Source organism: Megalops cyprinoides, chromosome 11 (genome assembly GCF_013368585.1).
Source record: "Megalops cyprinoides isolate fMegCyp1 chromosome 11, fMegCyp1.pri, whole genome shotgun sequence".
Taxonomy (NCBI): domain Eukaryota; kingdom Metazoa; phylum Chordata; class Actinopteri; order Elopiformes; family Megalopidae; genus Megalops; species Megalops cyprinoides.
In genome coordinates this window covers 10,475,384-10,502,396 of record NC_050593.1, presented here as the reverse complement: position 1 = coordinate 10,502,396, position 27,013 = coordinate 10,475,384, and the positions used below count along the sequence as shown (strand labels likewise).

At 38.6% G+C, this 27,013-nt stretch overlaps 1 protein-coding gene across 1 annotated transcript; it reads right to left on the bottom strand.

Moving 5' to 3' along the window:
• Positions 1 to 7,504: 7,504 nt before the first annotated feature.
• LOC118785579 (endothelin receptor type B-like) lies at positions 7,505 to 15,885 on the bottom strand. Its single transcript, XM_036540356.1, has 8 exons — positions 15,603 to 15,885; positions 14,796 to 15,276; positions 10,773 to 10,885; positions 10,458 to 10,662; positions 9,334 to 9,483; positions 9,085 to 9,218; positions 8,883 to 8,991; positions 7,505 to 8,344 (listed from the first exon to the last, which is right to left on the bottom strand). Exons 2-8 carry the CDS (start codon positions 15,231 to 15,233, stop codon positions 8,207 to 8,209), a joined length of 1,287 nt encoding a protein of 428 aa, XP_036396249.1. The 5' UTR covers positions 15,234 to 15,276; positions 15,603 to 15,885; the 3' UTR covers positions 7,505 to 8,206.
• Positions 15,886 to 27,013: the final 11,128 nt, after the last annotated feature.

Sequence of the window (27,013 nt, the reverse complement as noted above, 5' to 3'; positions counted from 1 at the left end):
ATTAGCAAGCTATCCAATAATGAACACTTTCAAATTGAAATTAAAATCAGGCCTCAAAAGGTGATACTACAAACTATACATTTAAATCTTATCATTTTTCATAATAATAGTAGGTTAGACTAAGGAAAGAATGCATGCTGAATTTAATACTGTTTCCAAAAATATTACTCCAGCAATAAATATAGCTAAGAAACATATATTAGGAAAAATGAAAAAACTTATTATAGATAAAATCCGAATTTAAAATAAGAACTTCAAAGAACCGTGATTAGATACTGTCGAGATGAATACTGGTATCTTTCCCTATGGAAAACCAAGGTCTGTAGTGATGACCCAGAGCTCCACCCCAAACACAGAGTGCCTTGTACAAAACAGAGGAAGAGTACTGTAGTGTGCAACAAGGAAATTACAGAAAAAGCAAGAACCTAAAATCACTACAAATCTATACCAAAGTCTGTTTCTACTCATTGATAAGATCAAAAAGTACAGTCATACAAAGTGCAAAACTCTTGTAACACTAGGTGAATAATAATATGCCCATGCAGGTAAGGAACACTGGAGACTCTGCACTGAAGCACAAAGTGGGGATTAAAATACTATATATCTAAAATACCTATATTTAGGATCAATTAGGCTACACCACTCCCAATTAAAGTGAGGACCTTTTGTTACTGTCTGAGAAATTCTCCACTGACAGTGTTCAATTAAATGAATCAAGGCACAGACAGATGTGCAACACCATGATGGATATTAGATGGAATTCTGTACAGCATTCTCAGTCTCCAGAGATCTGAAATGAATTCTACAATGACAAAACACCACACAGAATTAATAAAAACCATGGCTAAACTTGTTCATGTCAAAATATAGTGTACCTTAACAATTACTATAGCTGCATAGTTGAGCATTCAGTGGAACATACAGTCACAGCAAGTACCCTTAATGGTAAACCTGCTGTCTGAAGATGCAGCACCTGATCAGATTGAGATGACTGTTTTCTTGAATAAAGTTTTAGCACAGGTGATCTAAAGCAACCCATTTTCACAATTCTGGCCTATTTGATCATATAAAATAAATACATTTGTATACATAAAAAAACTACAGTTGATTCATGTTCTCATGCACACCGCACATTGACGGTCATGTTTTGTATTTCCCTTCATTGTATTTGTGTACAGTTAGTTTTTATTCCTTTTGCTTCCATTTTCTGTGGCAATCTTTTGTGATAGTTGAGAGTCAAAGTATGGAATAAAACTAAGTTGAAGTCTTTTTTCCCTGTAGGTATTGCATTATTACACTTTTGTGATGAAAATATTACATACTCTGCACTTAATGAATATACTATCCTACATTCATTCATCTGGCGTTACACCATTTTGAAACCTATTAAATGGAACAATAGGAAATAAATGAATTTAGTTAGAATATGACATGGGGGTTAGAAGTAATCCCAGTTCTTGAATTTTTCGTCATTCATTTTCATTGAGGAAATTGGTTGCCATGCGATGAAAATTCAGAAACCAAAAGAATGAACGTAGATGGCAAATGAAATTAGCCCGTTTTGACACCCTTGGCCATTTCTGCGGCTCGTGAGTCCTTTTAGCAATCCATTATGAGACAAAAGGTCCAGCTCAGCAGTAGCCCACCTTGAACTCATTCAGTAATAAAGATATTCTTCCATATCCCAATTGTGTGACATTGCACAACCACAGACATCAGTCTCAGACATAGTCTGTCATTTCAGCCTCATTTCTATTTCAATATGTTTCCACTGGAGATAACAAATGTTGCAATATAAGCAGTTCTCACTATTGCAGAGTCTGCCTCTTGGTATATTCAGGCCTCTACAGCTTTTTCAGTTTTGCATTGGTCAGTCAAGTCATAAAGTTTAATTCTTTGGCCGGCACTCAGAAAATATCTGTAAGGAAGGATTTGATGCAGTACTGCTACTGCCAGCTCCTGTTCCCCACCCAGAATTTACCCAGTGCACACTTATCAAAGCTACGGAGTGAAACTGTCCTTAAGAGACAATTACTACATAAAACCTGCATGCGTTATACTGAGGTACAATGAGTGCAATTTATTAAATGCCTCCTGTTCCTCCCCACGGCACGCAGCATTCTCTGAGCAATGTAGTATCACAGTGAACTTCATTAAAGATATGGCTTGAAATTATGCTTCAATAGGTGTAAAAGTCACACACTTTTATTGGAACTGTTTTCATCAACAGTGAATTTTTTCATATAGCCACATATTTTAGAAATAGGGTAGGTTATCATTTAGCCTGTGATTGAAATTCATGTTCTAAAATATATATATATATATATATATATATATATATAATTTTTTTTAACTATATAAACATTCTAAACTGATTCTGCTTTTTTAATTATAAAGAGGTGAAAGAGATGAAAATATGAAAATATAAAAATATATATATATACACTTAAAGACAGCGAACATACATTGTTATGCATTGCGTCGATAGCCCCCTAATAAGGACATTGGTTCTGCTGGGTGACTGGACAGTATATTTAGCTGAAAACCTGCTAGTTAGCTATTGAAGTCTGAGCTCATTTAGTGTCAGCCTGTTGGCTACTTCAAAGTGCATAATTTTACCATACAGTGATCACTTGACCAAATTGATTGTTTATCAGGTTAATTGTAACCAAGACAGTAGTAAGCCATTGTTAAATGCTCCAAAGTCCAAACACAAGTTAAAAAAAAAAATACAAAGTAAATACAAAAATACAAAGTAATACAGTAAACCAACTAGAAAACTGATCACAAACCAGCAAAACAGTTAGCAGTTTTGACAGTTAGCCTGATGCAGTATGAAGTCTCACTGCCTCTTTCAATTACAAGATAGAAGGCTATGCTGATTGGCTGTGAAATCGTCAAACTGAGAGCCATCGAGATCTCAGCCTGATCCAAGGCCGAGAGTGCTTGTGAGTTGAGCGTTCAGAATGCTGACCTTTTGACTTGCATGATTGATTTTCTGGAGTCAAACTGTTGTGATCAAAGGGCAAAGTAATGCAGTTCATTCAGGTCAAGATGATATTTGATTTGATTCAGCACAATCTGCTGTTAAGTTGTTGTGGCTGGCCAGTGTGTCCCTGACCTGTGCTGCTCATCACTGGCACCATTGTTCCTAATTAGTGCAGCCTCAAACCCGGGGTCAGAGGCAGAGGGCACTGCACTGGTGGCGTATAATGGGGTTTTACAGGGTAATTTGACATGCATAAGGGAGGCTTACCTCAAGGGGATTTTCCCAGGGCATGAGGGTGGCTTTTTCACTGTGGTCACATTCCTGTGGAGAGGAAGTCACATAACCACTTGACTGTGATGCTGCTGAAAGAGTCAAAGGGGCACCAGCATTGTGTGCTTACTGTCCATGGCAACCTTTACAAGAGCCACTGCACCTTCCAGTTGTAAGTACAGGTCGAACATGGTCTGCCGTCTTACCCACGAGTATGTGTTTGTGGCGCTGAGCAGAGATGGGCATGCCATTTCTAGTGTTAAACTCGATTAACGGTCAAAGTGGCCAACTGTTATTTTTGGCTGGTGGTTTTCTTTGTGCATTCCTTTCATTGTGTGCTCAGCAGTGTTACATTAAAAGGTTGTCTGGCCTGATCAGAGAGAAAGCACACTTTCAGCTATGTGACCTTGGTTAGACTGTTATTCCAGGTATCTGCTGTGTGAAAAACGAGCTGCTGGCTGAACTCTGCTGAAATGAGCTGGTATACTGAAGAACATCCCAAGTACACAAACACATACATACATATACACACATACATATACAGTACTGTGCAAAAGTCTTAGGCACTTGTGAAAAAGTGATGTAAATTCAGAATGCTTTCAAAATAATGAAATGAATAGTTTTTAATGTATGTATTATCAACATACAAAGTGCACAAAACAGAAAAATCAATAGTTAAATCAATATTTGGTATGACCACCCTTGGCTTTCAAAACATCACCGATTCGCTTAGGTACACTTGTGCACAGTTTTGTAAGGTACTTGGCGGGTAGGTTTTTCCAAGCATCTTGGCAAACTTGCCACAGTACTTCTATGGATTTTGGCTGTTTCAATTCTTTCTGTCTCTTCATGTAATCCCAGACTGACTCGATGATGTTGAGATCAGGGCTTTGTGGGGGCCACACCATCTGTTGCAGGACTCCTTGTTCCTCTTTTTGGTGAAGATAGTTTTTTATCACTCTGGCTGTATGTTTGGGGTCATTGTCATGCTGCAGAATGAATTTAGGACCAATCAGATGCCTCCCTGATGGTATTGAATGATGGATAAGAATCTGCTTGTATTTCTCAGCATTGAGGAGGCCACTAATTCTGACCAAATCCCCAACTCCATTTGCAGCAATGTAGCCCCAAACCTGCAAGGAACCTCCACCATGCTTTACTGTTGCCTTTAGACACTCATCCTTGTAGCGTTCTCCAGCCCTTCAACAAACTGCCTTCTTCTAGAGCCAAATATTTCAAATTTGGACTCATCGGTCCAGAGCACCTGCTGCCATTGTGCTGCATCTCAGGTCTTATGTTTTCATGCATAGATGAGTCGTTTGGCTTTGTTTCCACGTCTGAGGAATGGCTTATTGGCTGCAAGTCTTCCCTTGAGACCACTTCTGACCAGACTCTTTGGACTGTAGATGGGTGTACCAGGGTCCCTGTGGTTACTGCCAGCTCTGAGCTGATGGCACTGCTTGACAGCTTCCGATTGTGGAGGGACATCAACTTGATGTCTTTCATCTGCTAAACTAAGTTTCCTTGGCCGACCACTGTGTTTCTGGTCCTCAACCTTGCCCGTTTCTTTGTGCTTCTTCAGAAGAGCTTGGATAGCACATCTGGAAACACCCGTCTGCCTCAAAATTTCTGCCTGTGATAGACCTTGCTGATGCAGGATGACCACCTTGTGTCGTGTCTCTATGCTCACCCTTGTCATGGTGTTGACAAGGGTGAGCAACCTCACCTTTCGGTATGGCTGATCCTCACCCAGTTTTATTCCCTCTACATAGGTGTTTCTGTTTCAGTTAATAATTGTGGTTAAACCTGCTCATGTTGCTAATGATTACCACCTGTTTTGTTTAGTTGTTTGGTACAGTTGTTTTATCATGCATTGGAGTATATGCCTACAAAAAAAGGTTTGGAGGGTCTGGAAGGTTTTGTGGTAGTTTGCCACTTTCTTTCTTTATTTAGTCTTAGTGGCACATTTCACTAGTTTCAAAAGAAATGTTCAGAAATCTTAAATATAATATTTGTTATTGACATACTAATGGAGAAGATAGAAAAGAACTGTTTTAAGGACTTTGCACAGTACTGTAAATATACACACACACACACGGACACAAACACACAAGGACACCAGATTACAAAGTGACAGATATCCAACTGAAATGAAGCAAATATTGGGTTAATTGGTAAATTACCTCTCAATGAAAGTAATTTATAGCCAAATCATTTTGGAAAGAGAAAAGAAGAAGAAGGAGGAGGAGGAGGAGGAGGAGAAGAAGAAGAAGAAACCCATGCAGATATTAGACAACCTCTGTGTGTACTGCCCTGGAGCAGCTGCTTTCAGTTCAATCCAGACATCTTGTTCTGCTTTTACTATAACATCATCATGTCTCAGCATGGACAAATGTGACTGACAATTATGACAGAACAGGTTTTGCTCTAGTTGTATCTACACGTAAGAAACAGCTTGAGGGAAGTGGAATTATTTGGTGAACATCTGGATGAGCAGTGACTTAGGAGGCAGGGTGCTTTAGACTGTGTTTTGGAGCTGGTGACGTAGTTATGGATCAAGTGGTAACTGGGAAAATGCCAGGGGGTGAGGAGTCAGCAGGAAAGACAATTCATCTATTGCCAGAAACAGATGTGCTGATGACACTGACCAGCTCCTGTGTAGCATGAACCAAAGTGAAAAACATAACATCAAAAACAGAAGAAATGAATGGTAAACTGTCATACTAATCTAACAGACCCATATCACCTCTGGAGTTGCAGAAAGTTCAGAAATACCCACTGTTCCTCAAAACTATAGCTAGGACCGAGCAAATTATGCGCATTGACATAATAAATATGCTTAGGATGTAAGAATTTATCAGATCAGTTTGTAATAACTGAGGAACAAGGCCATGGAGTCATGTTCTGTATAACGAGTTGCGTTGTTGTTGGCACTACATAAACATTTTTTCTACAGTGACGTGAAATACCCCAATTTACCCAAGACATTTGAAATATACTGCTTCCTGAGTATAACAACGTTCCAGAAGTATTTGTTGCTGTTCTTTTATCTGTAATTTATTAAACTGTCAAGAGTGATATTTTTACTACATGCCTTGACCTTACCATACCCCAGGGTAAATTCTGATAAAGGAGCATTCTAGGCTTCAGCTTCAGAAAAGGCCCTCACTGGCTGCCTTCCTCAGTAATGGAGTCTCAAGACATGTGCTCAACAACCTTATGAAAATCCTCATCTGTTCTCCTGTAACAAATGATCCTCTAAGAACAATTGAATCACACTCCTTCAAGAGTGTAAGCTTAAGTTTTAAACAGGGCCAAATTCATTTTTTGCCAGGTTCTTATATTCAGGGATGTGTTTGTCATGTTACCTTTACTATGAGTCACTAAGTGTGATTGAATGTTTTGTAGAGAGGTAAAGCTGCTCATAAATATCACATTTCTTTCTGCCCACAAGGTGTATCAGCTGCCGCAGAGGAAGATGACGTCACATTTAGGTGAAATGTCAGACAAGACAATGATGAACGCAGGTTTAATTGTTTCACTTTTAGCAACACATTGTACATTCTGGTAGTACGAAACTTGCATTAAAGCAAGGTGGAAGATGGAAAGGCATAATCACTGGGGTTGTTTATGTACTGTGTGTCACAATTACACGTTATGTACAATCCTGATATAACAATGTTAATACAACCATAGTATATTTGATGAAATACAACAGCAACTGAATACTGAACCAACTTAATGAAACATTCAGGAGGAGCCAAACAACACAATCCAAACAAACTGCCTTTACTACATACAGGAGCATTATACCAATATAAGATATTCCCAACGCACTGTTGGATCTTGTCGGATGTATCATGACCGATACATCAGTTTGGTTACATGTTGATGTTGTATTTGATGTCTTTTTGAAAATTTTGAAAAAAGCAATAATTGCTCAAGATAAAAGTACATACTCTCAAAGACCTTACAACTGAACTAAAATGAAAGCTAAGACTAATTCACATGAACGTGACCTACCCCATCCCTGCTTTTTATGAAAATGCAGCAGACAGAAAGTTTAACAAAAATATGGAGATGGCATTATTTTTCACAATTAATTTCCTTTTAGATAAATACACTGTTCATATACATTAGCTTCTATGCTAGCTAGCATGTCTCTGTCATTCCATATCTGAAACACTGATATTTACATCTATGGACAGTTGTGAATAACATACTTTATTCAAAGGTTTGCTGCATTACATAATTAAAGCAATATAACTGATAATTCATTTTTATAGTGGTGCCTCTGTTCAACTAACTGTGAACATTCAGAAAACCCATCTAAAATATTTTTATGCACATCAGCTTGCCACCCGCAACTGTTATAACTCATGTTAAACCCCTGGAACTTTGAGGTTATTTGCATTACTTTGGTTAAGATATTCTACAAAAGCCTCTTCAATAATTTGCACAAACATTACAGTGAAAAGTGTTCCTTTTCATCTCTCAATTGTACTGAACAATCAGTGGATATTTTTCCCATTTGTAGTGTGATACTCTCTGAGTCAATCAGGAAAAACTGTCTACCACACTCAGTGGAAGGAGTTGTGCCATGAATTCAGCATTGAAAATGCTGATCTCCTAAATTTCGTTCACCAAGAGAAATTAGAGAGTCTGTGTGCTGAGTGCATATGCATTAGCGTATGTGCAGTGAAAAACATGTAAACGTATCATGGATGGTCAATGACTCACAAACCCCATAACAGTACATGTAAAAGGCACTGCTCATATTTCATCAGATACCTCTATGCTTGTCATTTCATCTCTCCACCCCCTCCTGCTACAGGAGACAGTTCGTTCTGCATAAATGCATGAGCTCATGTGGTGAGATGATGTTTTGACACTTGTGGGGGAGGAGGCACTGACAGCCGCACTGCGGTGGAGGTTCTAGCGCCCCCTTCAGGCAGACATATACTTATTGGAAGCTCTGGAGTTGCTCTGCTCTGAGCCTTGCTCGTTGACCTTTGACCTCAGACAGGACTGCTTCTCATCCAGAGCCAGCATCTCTGAAGACGTGCACCAGCAGCACAGACATGACTGCAGACGGAAAACACCACAACACCATGTGACTAATCGGTGACCACAGCTCTTAAGCCCAATGTAACTCTACAACACTCTTCTGAATAGCCAAAAGGAAAGGAAGGGATTTGGCAGCTCTCATCCTTTTTTACATATTAAGCACGTTTTGCACCTGGACTGTCTGCACTGTCTAATTATCTGTGATTATCATCTTGGCTTCACTAACATTCGCCTGACACAATCAACAGTCATCTATCACAGAAGCTGAGAGCATTACACAGTCATCTATGACAGGGCATAATGAGTGCGTAATACAGTCATCTCTCAGACTAGCTGAGAGCTTAACACACCCCTCTTTCACACAAGGCAGTCATGAACACCTGGGCATCAGTGCTTGGCAGTGGCCTGTGTTGGATCATTACAGAACACTCTGGCTGCTCTCTCCACACTAGACACTGACCTGTACACTGACATCTCCATCTCTCTCAGCATCTGACACATTTTACTCAGCAGGACAGATCACACCTGGCCATGCAGAACGACAGTAACCACTCACTCTGAAGCAGTTCTTGAACCTCCGGCTGACCATGTACAGAGCAATGGGGTTGATGCAGGAGTTCACGGAGGCCATGTTGATGCCAATGTAGTCCAGAACCAGGAAAAAGCTGGTGGAATTACACAGACACAAATCATTGAGACCATTGCACCTGGATGTTGACACCACTCCTGAGGGCCTTTGACCTTTCAAACTGCCTTACCTCAGAAGCTCACACCTATTAGGGTCCTTTTCGTCATAAATGGTTAATTTCAAGATTCTGCTCAGGTGCAGTGGCAGCCAACAGAGGGCGAACACGAACACCAGACAGAACACTGTCTTGGCCACCTCGCGCCTCTATGGGTGGGAACAGGGGAAACAATGAGATGTTTTAGCCTCTTTATATTCAAACACTGCAATTCAACACGTTCACTGGGCACGTCTGCCACAGTAGACCAAAGTGGCTTCCTACCTGTTTCAGGTGGTCATTCAAAGCGATCTGCACATTGCTGTTCTTCCGCAGCATCTCACAGCTCATGAGTGAATAGAAGATGGCCGTGCAGAGCAGAGGCATGCAGAAGTAGAAGCTGAACAGCCACCAGTCCTTTGCTGACTTGTAAAACTAGGCAGAAAATAATATTGCTGTGTTAAGAATATTAGCAATCAAAGAAAGAATTGACCCATGATAACTAGGCAGTGGACACAATATGAAGTCCATACTGTGGCTGTTAATGATAAGGAAAATGTATATTATTATTATTATTATTATTATTATTATTATTATTGCTAAATAAGAGTTCATCCTGCACAGACTGGACTGAACAACCACAACAGACATCAGTGGTTTACATTCCTGTATATAGTATCTGCAAGCCTTCTGTTATCTGAATTCATGTGACAAACTGTAATAGCATACTGTGTAACAAAACGCCAGTGTTAATTTGTTAAAATATTTACTACAGAGTTAATGTTTTGCAATCCTCTCAGTGTTTGATTTTAGTGATACATAGCATAAAGAAACTTAATCTCTGCATATGCTGTCCATTCTTTATCATGCCTTGAACATTATCACAAATTGTAAGACCCATAGACATCACTTCTTTATCAAAAGCTTAGCTGGACCTCATTCAGAACATGTAGATTAGGAAACTGGTATATTGTATTTATAAAGCTGTTCTTGGTAAAACGCCATCATATCTGTGCCCTCTACTAACGCTTGGCAGCTACAAGTTCAACCTTCAGTCACAGAACTGGTTTCTTTTCAATGTGCCAAGTGTTAGAATGACTTCAGGTTTTTTGGCCCAAGGTCTTGGACAAACTTCAAACCACCCTACAATTACATAGGTTTATCAATCTAAATGAGTACAAATCCATCTTACAAAGGCTATGATGGGAAGTATGTACATATTCTTAGGTTTTCACATGAAAATTAATTTTATTTGGTTATAAAAATGATCTGAGATGGTTTGCTATGATAGTTTTAAATACTGTTATTTTTTTTGTAATGTGAGCTGCCTTTTTCACCAGGTTTCTCTCTTTCAAAAGAAACTCTATCATAAGGACCTGATAAAAGTTGAATAAATGGAATACAAATACCTGCATGAACTGGGTCTTCTGCATAGGGTGGAGCAGGCATATTCTCAGATGTTCTCCTTTATAATCCATTGCTATCATATCAAAAGCAATGGCTTCAGGCACTGCAAGGATAATGGATACAACCCATATCAAAGTGATTTCTATTGCTGTCCACTTGGAAACACCAATTCCTTTGATGCGGTTCCAGGATGCAACTGCTCGATACCTACAGTAGGAGAATTGTTGGGGAAAATTGTCTTTACTGTAGTCATCAACAATAAAGATCAATATCTTCTCTTCCAAAACAATTTAAGTCAATTTTGAGAACAAACATACCTGTCGATACTCAGTGCACACAGACTCAACACTGTAATCCCAACAGATGCTTTCTGAATGAATGGCACCAATTTACAGAGTCCGACGCCAAATGGCCAGTCCTCTGCCAGGAGCTGAAAAGTTGAAGGGAACATGGTTTAGGCACTGAAGGCAAAAGCCTGGTGGCAGCATGAGATTTTGCAGCAGCAAATCCTCAGTGATAAACACTTTATGGTGCTATATAGTAAACTGGTAACAGTTAACTATACGAGTTAAGTAACTAACAGTTACTTAACTAGTAGCTGTAAATTGGTAGTAACATATGGCTGTGCAAATTATGACAGCACTTACTCTCTACATGACAATATTTCCCCATAATGGCACCCTGCTGCGTGTACTTTTTGCAAGATGCTGTGGATAACAGCATCTGCAAAATTACTAAATATAAATGTTAATATTTCCAGTAGCTTTGTTTCTACTGCAGGTTCAATATAATCATATTCTGTCCTGGGCTGTATGTAAAACACATGATTCCAGCAAATCTCAATTCTCCCACAACATTTTTGTTAATTCCAGCAGCTGCTGAGCTCCTGGTGTTGTGAAAGTGTTAAAAATAACCTTTGTTTAAATTAATTATTTAAGGTTAATGGAAAAGCACATTATGATTAGATTGAACAGAGGCCTTTCATTCAAGATTAAAGACCACTTGCATGCCTGTAGTCCCCTTTGAGGGACTTGTCTTTAACTTTCAGTAAAATCAGTGTGGATTTACTCATTTAATGATATCACAGAACAGTATGTTCTGTGCATTACATTGCAGTAATGTATATTTTCACAAGCAAATTGGGCTCAGATCAGCTGGGTTTCACATTTCAGGCTGACTTCATGTCATCTTGAGTGTAATGGAGCACCTTGGTCTTTCCCTTCAAGTGGAGTTTCACAAATATAAGTAGAAACACATCTCAATAAAAGAATAACTGGCCAAACCAACTCCTCCAATCAGTGCACACTTCTAAATTAAAGGATAGTTAGACATAGTACTGTAGCTATAGTATAGTATAACAAACATTGAACCAACAAATGAAAATAATCAGCTTATTACATTTCATTACTGCCGCCATCGCGTAGTATCAGCTGCCAAATTACATTTGTGTATGTCATTACTCCTGCATATGCCTATTTAAAACATATGTGGACAGAATTCCACGTGATGGAGAATCCCTTGGAATGTACGTAATCATTCAAAGATGTACAGTCTCTCAGACTAAAATTGTGCATAATACCAAGCAAAACAGTAAGCAGTCATATTAAGCCCCTGGTTTTAAAGAGACATTCAGATATGAACTATTGACCTCCTCTGAAGCCTGTAGTGAATAGATTCACATTGGTATTTTTAGAAAAAAATGAGAAGTAGAAGAAAGAAATATTTTGATAAAATGAAAGTATCACTACACGGCTGAAAAATAACAGCTAGGAATGAGTGTTTAAGTACGCAGCCCCTTAGACATGGTGGAAAAATAAAAATTCCCTTTGTTATTCGTTCTCTCAGTTTAATAATCCGTACCTGCATTTTAGTAATTTGTTCCCTCAGTTTACCAATCTGTAACCACGGTTTAGTAACTCCATCGGTTTATCAATTCGTACCCTCAGTTTATGAATCCATTCTCACTATTTAGTCATTCGTACCCTCAGATTAACAGGAATTCTAGGTAAGGCAGATAGTTGGCAACAGTTTGTTGACAAGATGAGGCTGAGGCTGCTGATCGCACACAGTGTATTTACATTTCATGGCTACGTTAAAACAAATTCAGGTTAAATCATCTGCTTTCGTCCAAGTTCTTCATAAACACAACCGAGAGAACGACCCAACATGTGGGTTTATTTTATAAATAGAGCGCACAATTTCCTAAACCGTGGGTACGGACTGGGAACATATAAGTTTGGGAGCGAATGACAACATGCTTCATTGTTATAAAGCACATGTAGCTCTGAGGACCAAACAGAAGTTGCCCATATGCTGCTCTAGGACAAGTTCTGCTGTTTAGTTCAAAATAGTGAAGGTTATAATTGTGATTGTGTAATCTGGTCCTAGATCAGCACTTACAGGGATCTTCTGTTGGTAACACTGTTGCCAACTATTTTGTATTGAATCTGCATTACCCAGAATCTCTGTTAAATTAACGGTACAAATTTTCTAAACCATGAGTTAGGATTAGTAAATTGTGTCTACAGATTGATTATTGAGGGTACAAACTGGTGAACTGACAGTACTAATTATTAGAAGGAATTTTTCAACCAAATCTAATAACGGGCTCTGTATTAAATAACCAGGTGAACAAGAGGGAAAAAGACATAATGAACAGGTATTCTTCACTCAACTCAAATAGCAAAACTAGCCATAAATGTTCAAATATGTGGGTAAAACAAAATGAAAAATTACTAGCCACACATGTAACTAGTAATTCATGTTCATCTACAAATATGTAGGTAAAACAAAATGAAAAAGTGTTTTTAAGTAGAGTATCCTTTACATTGACATTTATTCATTCAGTACATGCTCTTATCCAGAGCAACTGACAAAAGGACATTCAAAAAGGTTAGGCTAAGAGCAGCGATAATATCAACCAATGGTGGGAGTCATTATATAATTTACAGCATTCTGCTCAGTGCCATAGAAGGTGCAAGAATGAGTTTGAGCATATAGTACTTTCATTTGAGGAAATACTCAGAATTGATTAGATTGAGGGATTAGCAGAAGCAAGATGCATTTTGAACAAAGGAGTTTTTAGCCTGCTGCAGAGGTCAGTCAGTGACTCAGCTGTCCTGACTGTTGTAGAGAGCTTGTTCCAGCACTAGGGGGCCAGAGTAAAGAAGAGTATCAAAGTATCAAAGACGAAAACAAGCCACCCATTTTTGTCTTTAAATACACTGGTTCAATCATTTTATTCTGCAAGTACAATGTAGATTTTGTGGGGATCTTAAAACATCTTCTTTAAATACAACTTTGAATAATTTTTATTCAAAAGGTACAATGTACATTTCAGTAGCAAATGATTGTACGGGATAACTTCTAAATCTAAATCTCCAGTTTTAACAAATGCACGTGTGCAGTAACCCAGCTATTACGATCCTTAGATCGTGTGCACATAATATGAGATATAATGTGTACGTAATAACTGTTTATTTACACCATTCTTTAAATGGTCATTAACAAACACTTTCATCTGGTTAGAGGTTTGGGCCATGGTGGGCCAAGTGGTCATGTTAAATGACCCTCAGGAGCTGGCTTGGACTCTGGGGTCCACCCCCTATTTTGCAATAAGCCCTTGGATATTTACCTCAGTGAGACAGGTCCTTGATTTAAGACCTCATCTGAAAGATGGCATTTCCTACAGCAGAGTCCCTGTCACTGAAATTATTAAATTAAATAATGAAGTGCATGTTTTAAGGACAAAAATGGAAAAAAAACACTATTAGCTGAACAAGGAGTATTCAGCTAAAATTGCCCAAAGTGTTCAAACAAACAAGTTTCTGTGATGGTTCTTAACAGAACAAAACATTTTTGTGGTGAGTATAAATTAGCTTCTCTGTCCTCACTTGTAGTCTTTGTCCACTGTGCTGGTGCAGACCTACCTGTTTTTTTCAGTAGTATAATTAACTTATGTGCTGTTTCTTTGCACAGCCGTTATCTACGACAATATACAGAGGTAACATTTAACATGCAATTCCTTTATACTCCTCCAAATTACTTACACCTGCAAATTAGTTTAAATTGTTATTGCTACTAGTAATATCGTTAACACCACTACTACTAGTAGTAGTAGTACTAATACTACTACTACTACTACTACTAATGATAATAATAATAATAATAATAATAATAATAATAATAATAATAATAATAATACATTGCATATTGATTTGTATGACTCTTTTTCTGTTAATAATACATAATCTAAATATGACCGTAAGAAGTCGGTGTACAAAGTATACCTCTATCCTTCTGCCCATCACTGAAACATTAGTACAGTACTACATACTCACCTTGTACACGTTGATCGGTATATCGATCACTATGTGCAGGAGGTCTCCCAGCGCAAGACTCGCGATGAGAATGTTGGGTCCGTTCCTCATGCATTTGTTTTTGTAGATTATTCTTAGCAGCGTCGAGTTTCCAATTATCCCAGTCACGAAAACAAGACAAGACACAACGGTGTTGATATATTTAAACGTGTCCCTGATCTCAGTAGGTCCCGAACACATGGGCGGGAGCGGTCTGGGTCGACCGGGTCTCATGAGGCGCGGAACGGAGAGATTTGACGTTGGTCCGTTCTTGACAATTGCAGATTTTTGAGTCGGAGTTGCAACTCCAGGGGAATCGTGAGACGCTGGGTTTTGATCATTCTTCTGACCACAGACAAAATTAAGAGGCTCCGTAACTACTATGACCAGCACAAAAAGTACAAAATGTGACTTTGCCATGGTGTGTCTTCAAACTTTTGTTATACGTGTATGTCTCAGTTGCCTGTAAAATAAAATAAACCGCAATCACAAATGCGTGCAAAATGTACTATACCACACCAGCGTAAAAGAATCTTTTTCAAGTGTAATTTAATATTTATAGGTCTTTAACTTTGTTAGAAGCGCACATTCGTATGAAATCAAATTATTTAATTTAAATACACAGACTTGTGTTCTAGATGGATAGCGGCTAAATGGAAATTGTTTTAAAATGACCTGGAATGATAAAACCATAGTTGCCTCGTTTCTCTTACTACACTCGAACTGAATTTGCCAAAACAATGAAAACAGACAAAAACAGGAAACTAAATATATCAATACAGAAATTACCTTAGTTACTATGCGACTGCAGGCGGACTTCTTGAAAGAAAGTTGCACCTCAAGTTCAGGGTGTCTTCAAAATTCGTCTCCTTTGCGCCTCCCTGCAGTTTGGTGTTCCCAAAATGCCATAATCACATTTGAATTTACTGAATTCCAAGTGATGTCACAACTAACTAGTTTTGCTTCAGTCCCGCAAATACTTCATTGCCACAGCCTTTCCCATACTAATAAACAGACACCACCGTTTGAGAGGAGACTTTGATATCTACACACACCCACACCAGATACACTAATGTGGGCATTCTCACATAGTCCGAGTCTTTTATGTCCGTAGCCCTACAAGCAATCACAGATACAGTGCGTTTCTCACAAACCCCTCCTTCAGTGCGTATCCTATAGGAGTGAACCGCAGGGCCAGAGAGGGCGTCTTCTCAGTCTTAGACTGTGGTTAAGTGAGTCAATCCCATAAATTCAGCTCCAATTAAACTTCCTTATGAGCAATTCGTTCAGTTCCTGATCACCTCTACTTCCCTACTTCCTTCTAGTGTAAGTGTTTCAGTACACCTGCCATTTGCCTCCATACAACTAATATTCCGTCCTATAGGAATCCACACAGATTGTTACAGGGTTACACAAGTCACACTGTTGCACTGTCACACAAGACAGTTACACTGTGTGGCTGTTAAACAGTATGTTGATTTTAAACATTAAGATTCATTTCGTTTTGACCTGTATAATTGTGTGATATTTTTGCATGTTGATTGTCTGTATTGGATGTGTTGAAAACCATGTTAATCTTGGATATAAAGACAGTTTAGAGTTTAAGTGAAAAAGGTGTGGATGATTCCAGTTCCAATGGAACATAATGAGTTTAATTACAAAAACACAAATGATAACATTCAAACTATAATTGAAACCATTTCTGTTACATTTGAATTTGGACTTAAACAATTGTGTGGTAATATTTATGCTTCTACAGCCGCAAGGTGGAGGACAAGACTTTATGAATGTAGGGGGTCCTGTCAACATAAAACAACAACAACACTTTTAACAGTTCATATTGGTAGGGTGGAGGGGTTATATGTCACCTTTAAAAGAATAAAAGATGACCACAGCAACAACAAAATGCTTAGCAAATAACAACTGGACCTAAGATCAAACTATGTTCTGTAATTATTACTTCACACTATCACAATCTTGGCTGATATCTGGCATTTTTGATGGTCCTGTGCCATGCACCTCAAACTGTGGAATTCCATCTTCTCCTGCTGTTGATTTCTTACCCCTAGGACCAAGGAATTCTAAGAAAGAGGTTGAAGATTTTCCAAAGGACCATCAGGACCAGATGTGTTGTTTGATTGATTACACCTTGGACTTTGAGAGCTTTGCATCTGCTCAGACTTCTTACGTAGATTAAGGATATTCAGTGCTCTTCACACAGAGCAGAGGTATAGTGTTCACAGTCTTACTGTGGCTGGCTAACAGATCTGGCAATGTCTCCTTTTACAGCTTAAATAACAGTGAAAATGTTCATGAAATGTGGATGTTTGCACAGCTGTGCTGCTGTGGTAGCATGGTGGGAAAAACAAAGGTACTTCTTCAAAAGCACAAGACGAGAAATATAAAAATCATGGCACAAAATCAATAGCAATTCATAATTATATGGTTAATCATATTTTACAGAGAGGGATAAGACAGTTGTGTTGTTATACAGTATGAGACAATCATAATATATTAGCTTTCAGCAAATGCCAGAAAGAGGATAGAAGATTGCAAATCAATCAGTATACTCTATATTATCATTTTCACCACTACTATGATGAAGGGGGTCAGTTTTAAGCAAGGACTTATTATTAAATACTCCAAATCTATGCTCTCTAAATAGCCTCTAACACAGAGGTTCAGCTTATTTACAGTGCAGATTCTCACCAGTAGTGTGCAACATTATAAAGTCATTATTTTATTCCTCTTGAGTATGGAGGCAGATGAGCCCAAGACAAGCGTTCTTCTTGCGCAAATATCAAGATGAAAGACAGCTGTGGTCTTAAAAATCCATATTTTCCAAATAACCCAAAAATGTCTTATGTCCAACTAGTGTGGGAACACAGCCTGATCTGCAGTGTAGGAGGTCATGACTTTGGGAAAAAGAAGCTCACGTTTGTCTGTATTTCCTTCCACTCCTCCTCTGAGTTTGCATCACATGCAATATCATGCTTTTGAGGAAAAAATAAGGCATCTCAATACATACACAGTACATACAAGCACACTCTCACACACAAGGAACTGTTCTCCCATCTTGTCATTCACAAGGGTGCAATTAAAATGCATTCCAGCTTTCTCAGTTTTTATAAATGCTGCTATTCACAAACACATGGAACAGTTACCACACAAGTAATGGATGTCAGAAGTTATCAAGATAACAGTTGGGTCTCATTGGAGCTGACGTGGGTGTTAACACTGCAAGAATTTTACAGTGACAGTTATACTTGATTGTATGTCAGAGCAACCTCAACTTACAGTATCTTCTGTAGTTAACGAGAATAGATACATATAATGTAGCATGCATGTAAAATGCATTTAAAGCTGTTTTAAGTAAGGCATGCTACCAAAAATGAAAAGCAGCCATATATATAGTCAAACATTTATCAGAGTTAGCACATCACATGGAGTTTAAATAGATAACAATGCTGCACAAGCAAAATGAAAGACTCAAGACAAGGAAGAGTGTCGCATCTGAATAAGAGCATGTGCAACACCTACATCTGAACTGAAATGCAAGCACAAACTAAGATGTGAATAACTTTTTTCTTGTGATATATCTTATGAGGGAATGAATATCATGCAATGACCACAGATGTTTGTATTCACCAGATAATAAGCATACACATACCAAATAAACTTATCCATGGAGCCATGCACCTCAATGAAAAATATGATCCCTCCCTCAAAGCAAGTTCTTAATTCCTCAGTCTATGAGGAAAAATCCCAAAACATGATTATGAAAACAAGAAAACAAGAAAAGTAATACATACAGCAAATCAATGTTCAAAAACCAGCAACAAAACACAATGAAAAAGGAATGTCCAGAAACAAACAAAAAGAATATCTTTGACTGAAATGTCCTTAGGCCATAGTGGGCAGTCCAGTGGCAGTCCAGAACCAAGATGTAGAAAATCAAGTTATCATCAGGAATCCATTAAAAATAAACCCTTACTTGACTAACGACATAACTGGGCTTTAAAATAAAAATTTTCCTAATTTTGATCCTTTCAGCTCACAGCTGCAGCAATCATTTCTCTTTGTTCTCCCTCCATTTTTCTGCCACACCCCTCTTCCTTCTCCATTATATCCTACATGAGCATTAGGTGTGGTTGAAAGAGTAATCTAGGCAGGTACACAGGGATGAGGTTGATTGAACCTGTACATTTTGCAGGTGAAGGTAAGCTGTATTTTTAACATTAACTGTTATATGTATCAGATCCTGACTGTTTCCAAACAAATGTGAAAATAATTATGTAGACTGCATGGTCAACTGTCTCAGCTGACATTACACTCAGTGCACTCTGTTGAGATAAGCTTCTTTGTAGTGCTTGTTTTTATTCTCTGTGTGATGATCATTGGGCTGGTGTTTGAGCTTTAGATATTTACTTTATACTAAATCTAATAAGGGAATACTTCTTGAGTTATAAATAGCTCAATGGTTTAAGAACAACATGTTCTGCAAAATCTACATAAAAACATGGTCCCAAGAGATACCATTCCACAGCAGAATTCTGGCCATGCACAAGCTGTCTCCACGGTTTTGCAGCTAATCACTGTTCCCAAGATCAACCGTTACAGATATTGTTGTTTCATTTTGTAATAAAACTGACTGATTTAATTTAATGTTATTCCTCTTCCTTAATTATCCTATGAGTAAACCATTAAAATTTTTATTACAGCAGGATTCGATATATTTTTCTTTATCTCTCCATCTTGGCATCTCCATGTGGGGTTCATATTCTTGATTACGGTTGTTAGACCTGCAGACTTAGACCCAGATGATATCTTACTGGGCTTCATGCAGGACTGCTGCCTGCAGTACTTCTGACCACTGACTAGTAAATCACTCTCACGTTTTGGAACCTGTGTTCTAGACTGCTCAAACATGCCATAAAATTTGAAAGATTACACCTGGATTAAGAGATATTGCTTTGCTTCCTGCACAGTAGTTTATGACCTTTTGTTGACAGTCAGACAGTCATTGGAAAATAAGATCTACAAGAGGGAAAGAGTCTCTCCAATTGTACTGGGCTCGTTAAGGCACACACACCACATGCACCCAGTTATTGGATCATTAAGATTTGCGTGCTGTTCTCACTCTCTTTGTCTCTTTGTACTCCTGGAAAAAACTTCTGCAATCAATCCATCCATTCCAACGTGGGTAACAGTCAAAACAAACTAACATTCAGCATCAATTGACTTGGATTACAATAGTATGGTCTCTATTCTGGCATGTTTATAATGTTTGATTATTCAGGATGTTTCCTGAATTTGTTTGGTATTCACTTTGGGTTCCATTAAAATTTCCCATTGTTATTGAGAATAAGCAAGGAGCTTCAGACTGAATAAAATTACTTGTGTCCACTGGGAGGATCACATGGGCACTTTGCAGTCAGCCAGTCTTTCTGTCTCTCTGTCTGTCTGTCTGCTGGCCTGCATATGAGTAAAAGCATTCATATCCTTTGTGTATCACCAGTATCTCCTTCTCAGCTTTTCAGATTCAGTTACAAGTGATATTGGACTTACTGAAATATGTATACTGAAATTATGCATTTACAGTTTTGGCTCAAATTTATTAATTTTACAAATGTATCCAGCTACCCATGTTAATGTTGTATTCACATTTAAGGAGAAATGTTGATATCTTACTGGGTGAAATAAAGTGAAATGCAACTTCGCTTTCACATTTTTCATATTAATATAATGGTACTCTTCGCAGTAGTTTGTATGAAGTGCATGCATGCGTTTGGTTTTAAAAATATGGACATACCAAGACACAAACATCCTAATGTATAGAACAAGAGTCAGTTCAGGGCTCCACAGCAGAGCTAATGCAATAAGAGTATGAGGATTAGCGCAATAGATTGGGTGAAATGGTGGAGGTTAAATAGTGCTGTGAGTCCATGAAAGCACTTGCTATAAATTGAAGATGCATAAATTCTGGAAGTGGAAAACCTGAGGGACCCTCTTCACTTCCTGTAGAAGACAGCTGCTGGCACTCAGCTGGAATGCACTTGTATTTTCAACTGCCCTTCCTGACTCTGCTTGCATAGACTGTAAGACTGAATAAACAATCCAAGGAAGAATGGAGCACACAAATAAAATATTCAATTACACACACACTCCAGCCGGGTCAGTGGGGCAGACATCTACCATGGCCACATATGTAAGCGGCATCATAGAAACCATGTGTTTGGAACTACACTCTATTTTTTTATATCGATCTTTGCTTATTTTAACGTCCTTGGTGGTTCCTTTACTTGTCCTGCTTTGTTGTGACCAATGGATTCCTCTCACCTCAAGTTTGCCTTTAACATCATTCTACAAAGATCGTAGCTGTTAAAACTGTGTCTGATATTAGAAAAGTGCCCCGGGCTAGCAGAATAATATGGGCCTTTTGTTCCTGTGTGACTTGTTGAGTTTAAAAGTCCAGCTTTGCTCAGAAATGTGGACCTTTGATCAGTAGCTGTCCTGCTGAGTTATGGCTGCACAGCAACCGCCCCCCTTCCCATTGCTATTCTGCTGCCCTTATTTAGCCCCTCATCCACTGGCCTCTGAATGGTGTCATGGTCTATTAAAGACTAATTTGACTTTATTCTCAACTGCCGGTGACAGGAGTCTAAACAGGAGACAAGGATACCCCCCCCCCCATACATCCCCATCAAACCATCACCCCTGGCCTTTCTGACACATCATTAGTAAAATCCCAACCTAACGAAGGGGTCTGCTGTGATCCTGAAACTTGTAAATCAGTAGTGTTCTTTCAGGACCATGTGGATAGATGTCTGAACAGCTTTTCCATTGTCTCTGCTCTGGAACAGAACATCCATTTTTTGTCTTACAGGTTTGAAAGACACTGTGTCCTGCCTCCACCCTCAGAGAAACAGATATTGCTGTGTCAGGACTTAAGCTGTAAGAATCAGTCCATTGGTGAAGTACCTGGGTGTGTTATGTTCACTGATCTGCTCTGTGTTTTTCCACCAATGTTCCTGTTTACACACTCATTAAACCTATGAACTGATAAAGTAATTGTGCACTATTTTTTTCAACAAAGTAAAATTTTGTTGGTTTGTCATGTATTTCCCATTTCCATTTGTGTTTAACATTGCTGTGAGATGACAAAATGCAGTACTTGTATTTTACCATAGCACAAACTGTAAATAAATTGAGATAGTAGATGAAGGTTAACATTGTTCAGAGCTGGTTAGATATTTCTAAAAGGTGGACTAATTGTAATTCTCTAATCCCAATCCAAGAGCACTCTCTTTACTTTTACACTTAGCTCTTAATCAATTCTTTGATGGAACCCAGCTTGTACTTTGTCTGGCCAACTATTGAAACTTGGTCATGCAGCACTTCAGATGTTGTGACTCTGTACAGTTTTAGCTTGTGTTGTACTCTCCCTTACTTGTAATTCACTTTGAATAAAAGTATCTGCCAAATGAATAAATGTAATGTAATGGAACCCCAAATCTAACATATATGTAAGTTGTAATGAAGAAGATCAAGGCATGTGATCTGTAATGCACTCACTTTCAAGATGCCTCCATTTTTCACACCAACACAAAGAACTGAAGCCTGTGATGCAGTTCATGGGCGCTGCTCTGAAACACACAAGTGTCGCCAGACAAAGTATATTTTTGCTCTTGAGATGAAGAGTGATTTACAGCGGTGGACTGCGAGAGGCATAATGAGCCAATTGATGGGAAATATGTTTAGCAGCATCGCTAGGCTATGCCCAGTCTCCCCTCTGGCGATGCACACAAAAGAAGTTAAGTTGTAAATGCTCTGACTGCTGTGTTAGTCAATTAATGTCTAGATCAAGCTGTGACAGCAACAATGAGGCCTCTCACAGGCCAGTGAGACACAGGATGTTGAGCTGAGTGGTTATGCCCTGGCTTTGTGCCCCAGACCTAATGCAGGTAACACAGATGAGCCTGTTCCAGAGTGACTGAGATAAATTACGTCCCTTTTGTCTGTCTTTAGCCTTAACTCATGTGTCATCAATTAGAATTCGCGGCTTTTTGCAGGGAGCTTTATATGGGGGACTTGACATGCTTGCTGTTCGTTTTGCACATGCCAACGGGTGCAAACTGGTTTGGGTTGGTGTCATAGCAGATAATCCAATAATGGCTGAATGTCAGGCAAAATAGAACACAAACCCCCTTTAGATCAGAAGAATCATAGCATTTATGTTCTGAGACAATATTTTCCAGTTCTGCAGTACTGTCTCTTATGAAACGTCAGTCACGGGTGTTCTGAATGTTAGTCTCAACAAGCTCAAAGTGCTGTGAATGAACAGATTGCAGCTGGTAAAGATTTCTTATATATCTGTCCCTTTTTCATCACCTCTCAATATTGTAGCAAACAGTTTCCAGGGGTCAATAACTTTTATTTTGATGACTGAGCACCTTTGGCTGCTGCTGCTGCTGCTCCTGGAAGTGTCTTTGCATTGCAGCATAGCAGTTCTCCAGTGTCCTCACTACACTGCACAGTGCTCCACAACCCAATACACCGGTCCATTATAATACATTTTTTACCATTTCTGTTTTTTATGCTTAATTGTGTCATTTGCCTTCCTTTTAAAATTTTGCCATCTAGTCTCTGCAGTCATTCCTACCTATCCATACATATCATACTAAATGGGCATGAATCTTAAAATCATGCTCCTCATCTTGAATTAGCATCCAAGATGCTACCTCATGCTTACCCTGAACACATTATGTTTTTGCCTGACATGTTTATGTAGGTTGCCCAATAAATTAATTAATAGACAAACTATTGCTTTTCTATCTGCTGCTGGAGGAGCTGCTCTGCACTGAAAGGAGCTGTGTTTTAAGTGGTTTTGATACTTCTGCTTGACTCATCTTGGCACCAGGCCAACCTACTGTCATATGTGGGTTCAGAGGAGGTCTGTTTGCTATGTAAATGTAATGAGGTAGAGTTTACCTACAGCTAAGGTGGGTCAGTGGAAACATGCCTATAGTCAATGACTCTCAGAGACTCTTTCAGCCCGGTTAGTTTGTTGTCAAGTTGGGTTTGCACAGAGAAGAACAGACTCCATGTCAGGTGGAAGGACATGTCTTTACACATATAACAGGATTGTACATCAGAAAATGTGGCTTTGTTAAGCTTAGTAGGTACCTCTCTGGTTTTCTTTATTGAGGGATTTTATTGTCATAAACTCTTCAGTGTCTACCAGTTTAACAGTTCTGCACTTTTTGTTGTATTCACCTTCAAATACTTCAGCCAGTGCTCACCCATTTCAGCACAATGTATTGTCTGATGAGTACAATGTTTTATTCAAAAACAAAATGGAAAAATTAAATGGAAAATATATCTCTGTGGAGACACCAGAGTCAAAATTAGGGTCTCATATAACCTTTTGGGGGTATTTTGATATGATTATGTAAATACCATGCACATCAACTATGTGACATGTAGACCATAATGTGCTGTACTCTGATATAGGTTCTACTATGGCTGGACTGGCATGAACTCTTAGGACTACAGAACTCCCTGACTATTGGACAAATAGCCATGTTTTTACAAAAGTATTAGTGAACAGATGTCACACCTACAAAATCACCAGAGTGACCTCCTTTAGGCTAGACCAGCGGATGGCAAGTTAAATAAAGTTGCCGACATGTGGCAGTAAAGACAGCACAGGGGCCTGGGAACACAGTAAGGCAGAGTCTGTCGTTGGAGCCATGTTTGAGCTCGTTTCTGTGGTTAATGTGTCAGACGGCTCCAAGCTAGGATAAATTTGTGTCATGATAATAAACACCTCGAGCTACAACCTACTTCAGTGAGATTCTGAGCTTTAGAGGTGGAGGTCTGCAATTGTTTCCATAATTCATATCCACAGTGTACACACTAGAGCTGAACTCAGGCACATTCCTCCACAGAAACACTAAACTCAGTTAGTTCTGGTTGAGAGCCCATATTTTAAGAAATATGTAGCAGCCTCTCCAGGAATCTCCCTCTCCTATTGCACTACTCAGTATGTAAGGTGCTCTTAACTTTTGTGATGTGAAGGGTTGCAGGGTTAGGCTTTTGGAATTACAACCAAAACATCCACTGAATTCTGTAGAATGTATTTTGAGTATTTCAAAACAGTACTCACGAGCTCATTGGACCAGACATGTGCCAATCACAACTTCAGCAAGTCTACTATTTACTACCAGCAAGAGAGTACCTTAAACAGTACCTCATTGCTCACTGACATGGTAGTATAACTGTCTGCAGGTTTAAAATGTTGATGAGGTAGCTGTATATTTTGTTTCATTTTATGTTCCATCTACTTTGAATGTCAAGATTCTTCTCTCTCCTTTTTCACACTCCTTGCTTTCCTTTGGCCTACATTTAACTGCCTTTTGTTGCATTTGCTGCAGTAGCACATGGATTCTGGGCTGTGTGTTTGCTGCTGGTTAATTGTGTCCAAGTGATTCTTCCTTGTTTTTTGTGGAGAGGAGGTGGTCCTGAACAGATATTCTATTCAGTGTGTTTAACACTGAAAATTCTGTTTCTCACTGTTGAGTCTAAGAGTTCTTATTTGCTGTCTTGTTATGACCACACATATAGAGGCATTTAATAAAAGCAGAACATCCATAGCTAGCCCATATGAGTGAGCCTGGTCTCCTTTGGCCCATGGACCATGTGCAGGAGTGTGGCCTCTTCACTTTCAGGGTGATTTGTTTTTAAGCAAAGGTTTCTTCTAAATGCCTGATTTCCTAACCACAAAATCCATTTCCAAATTAATAAGGGCACTCATTCATTTTTCACTCCAGTCATGAAGTGACTGTTTTGAAAGAGAGGGACATGGTTCCCTTTTTTAGGTATGAAGGGTTACACAAATTGCATAAAGACTCACAATATGAGAATTAAAACTGTAAAACAAAGAAATTATTTGGAGGAGATACATTAAATCTGAGAAAACCTTAACCTCATATAAAACAAGTGTTCGATTTTTTTTTCAATATTTAGTTTTCTTTGTAAGTGTTTTTACTGGAGTTCTAGAACTCTCATTCTCACTTTAATCAAGCACTGGAGAAATGGATATTTTTCAATAATATTTTGAGTGCAAACACATTGTATGCTGTTGAAGGGATATTGGATTTTTGTATGAATTGGCATTGTTTGGTAACACTATATCAACCAAGGCATACTAACGTGAATGCCAATGTGACAAATGATTTTTTAATATATTATATATTTATCTCAAAGTATGATTATAATCTTCTTTGATCCTACATGCCCACCGGTCCCCTGCCATGTCTTTAGTACTATATCCAAGTGCTTATCAAAGCACAATGAGACATACAATCAGAGATAATATTCAGTACTCATCCTCTCCAATTGTTAAGATTATGATTATGATTACCTCAAGTCATGAGCACTTGTACAGCTAATTGCCATCCAATTTCCAGATGTAGTATTCACAGACAAACAATACAGTGGACATATTGCCTATAAAAATATCATAGGTTGACATTTTTGCTGATCCATTCTTATAATTAAAAACACTTGCAGTCACTGAAAACCTCCACATTTTGTATCGCTATCATTCAATGAATATACATGAATGAATTGTGGTAAAGTTCTTCTTAAAGTGCCTTCTTAACAGTGTGTTATAACAGCTAAAAAATACACAGCAAAATAACAGAAATTCTACAACAACAGAAGAAAACAAATCCCTCAAATTAGATTCCCTAATAAGAAATTAAAAAGAGATTTTCTCATTGGTTCCCTAAAACCCAATGACAACTAGCATACAAGCAAAAATCAGACCAGTTAGCTCTCATAAATGTAGAAGGTTTCATAAGAGACTCACAGCCATGAACTGGTTTTCCAGAATCCTTGTTTACAAGAAAGTCTTGGCAGAGCTGTTCGGACAAAACACTACCACAACATTCCTGGGATTTTGCATTCACTTATGGCTTTGAAATCCTGGAACGCATTTTGGCAACGTGGCCTTTAACATTTTGTTTGTGCGATGACAACAATTAAACAGCGTGTGGTGAGGGATGGTCAATTTTGGGAAGAGAAACTAGGCAGTGTTACAGCATATTCTACAATGAACTTCTGCCCTGCTGTGCTGGTGTGAGACCAACTATGCAAGCATGATAGCAGGACAGTGCGCAGAAAGCCAGCTTCAT

Coding starts and splice junctions, on each gene's coding strand:
- LOC118785579 (XM_036540356.1), bottom strand. CDS start 15,233: ATGGCAAAGTCACATTTTGTACTTTTTGTGCTGGTCATAGTAGTTACG. Junction 10,663..10,772: donor TGTGCACTGAGTATCGACAG/GTATGTTTGTTC, acceptor CTCCTACTGTAG/GTATCGAGCAGTTGCATCCT. Junction 9,219..9,333: donor TGAATGACCACCTGAAACAG/GTAGGAAGCCAC, acceptor TCCCACCCATAG/AGGCGCGAGGTGGCCAAGAC.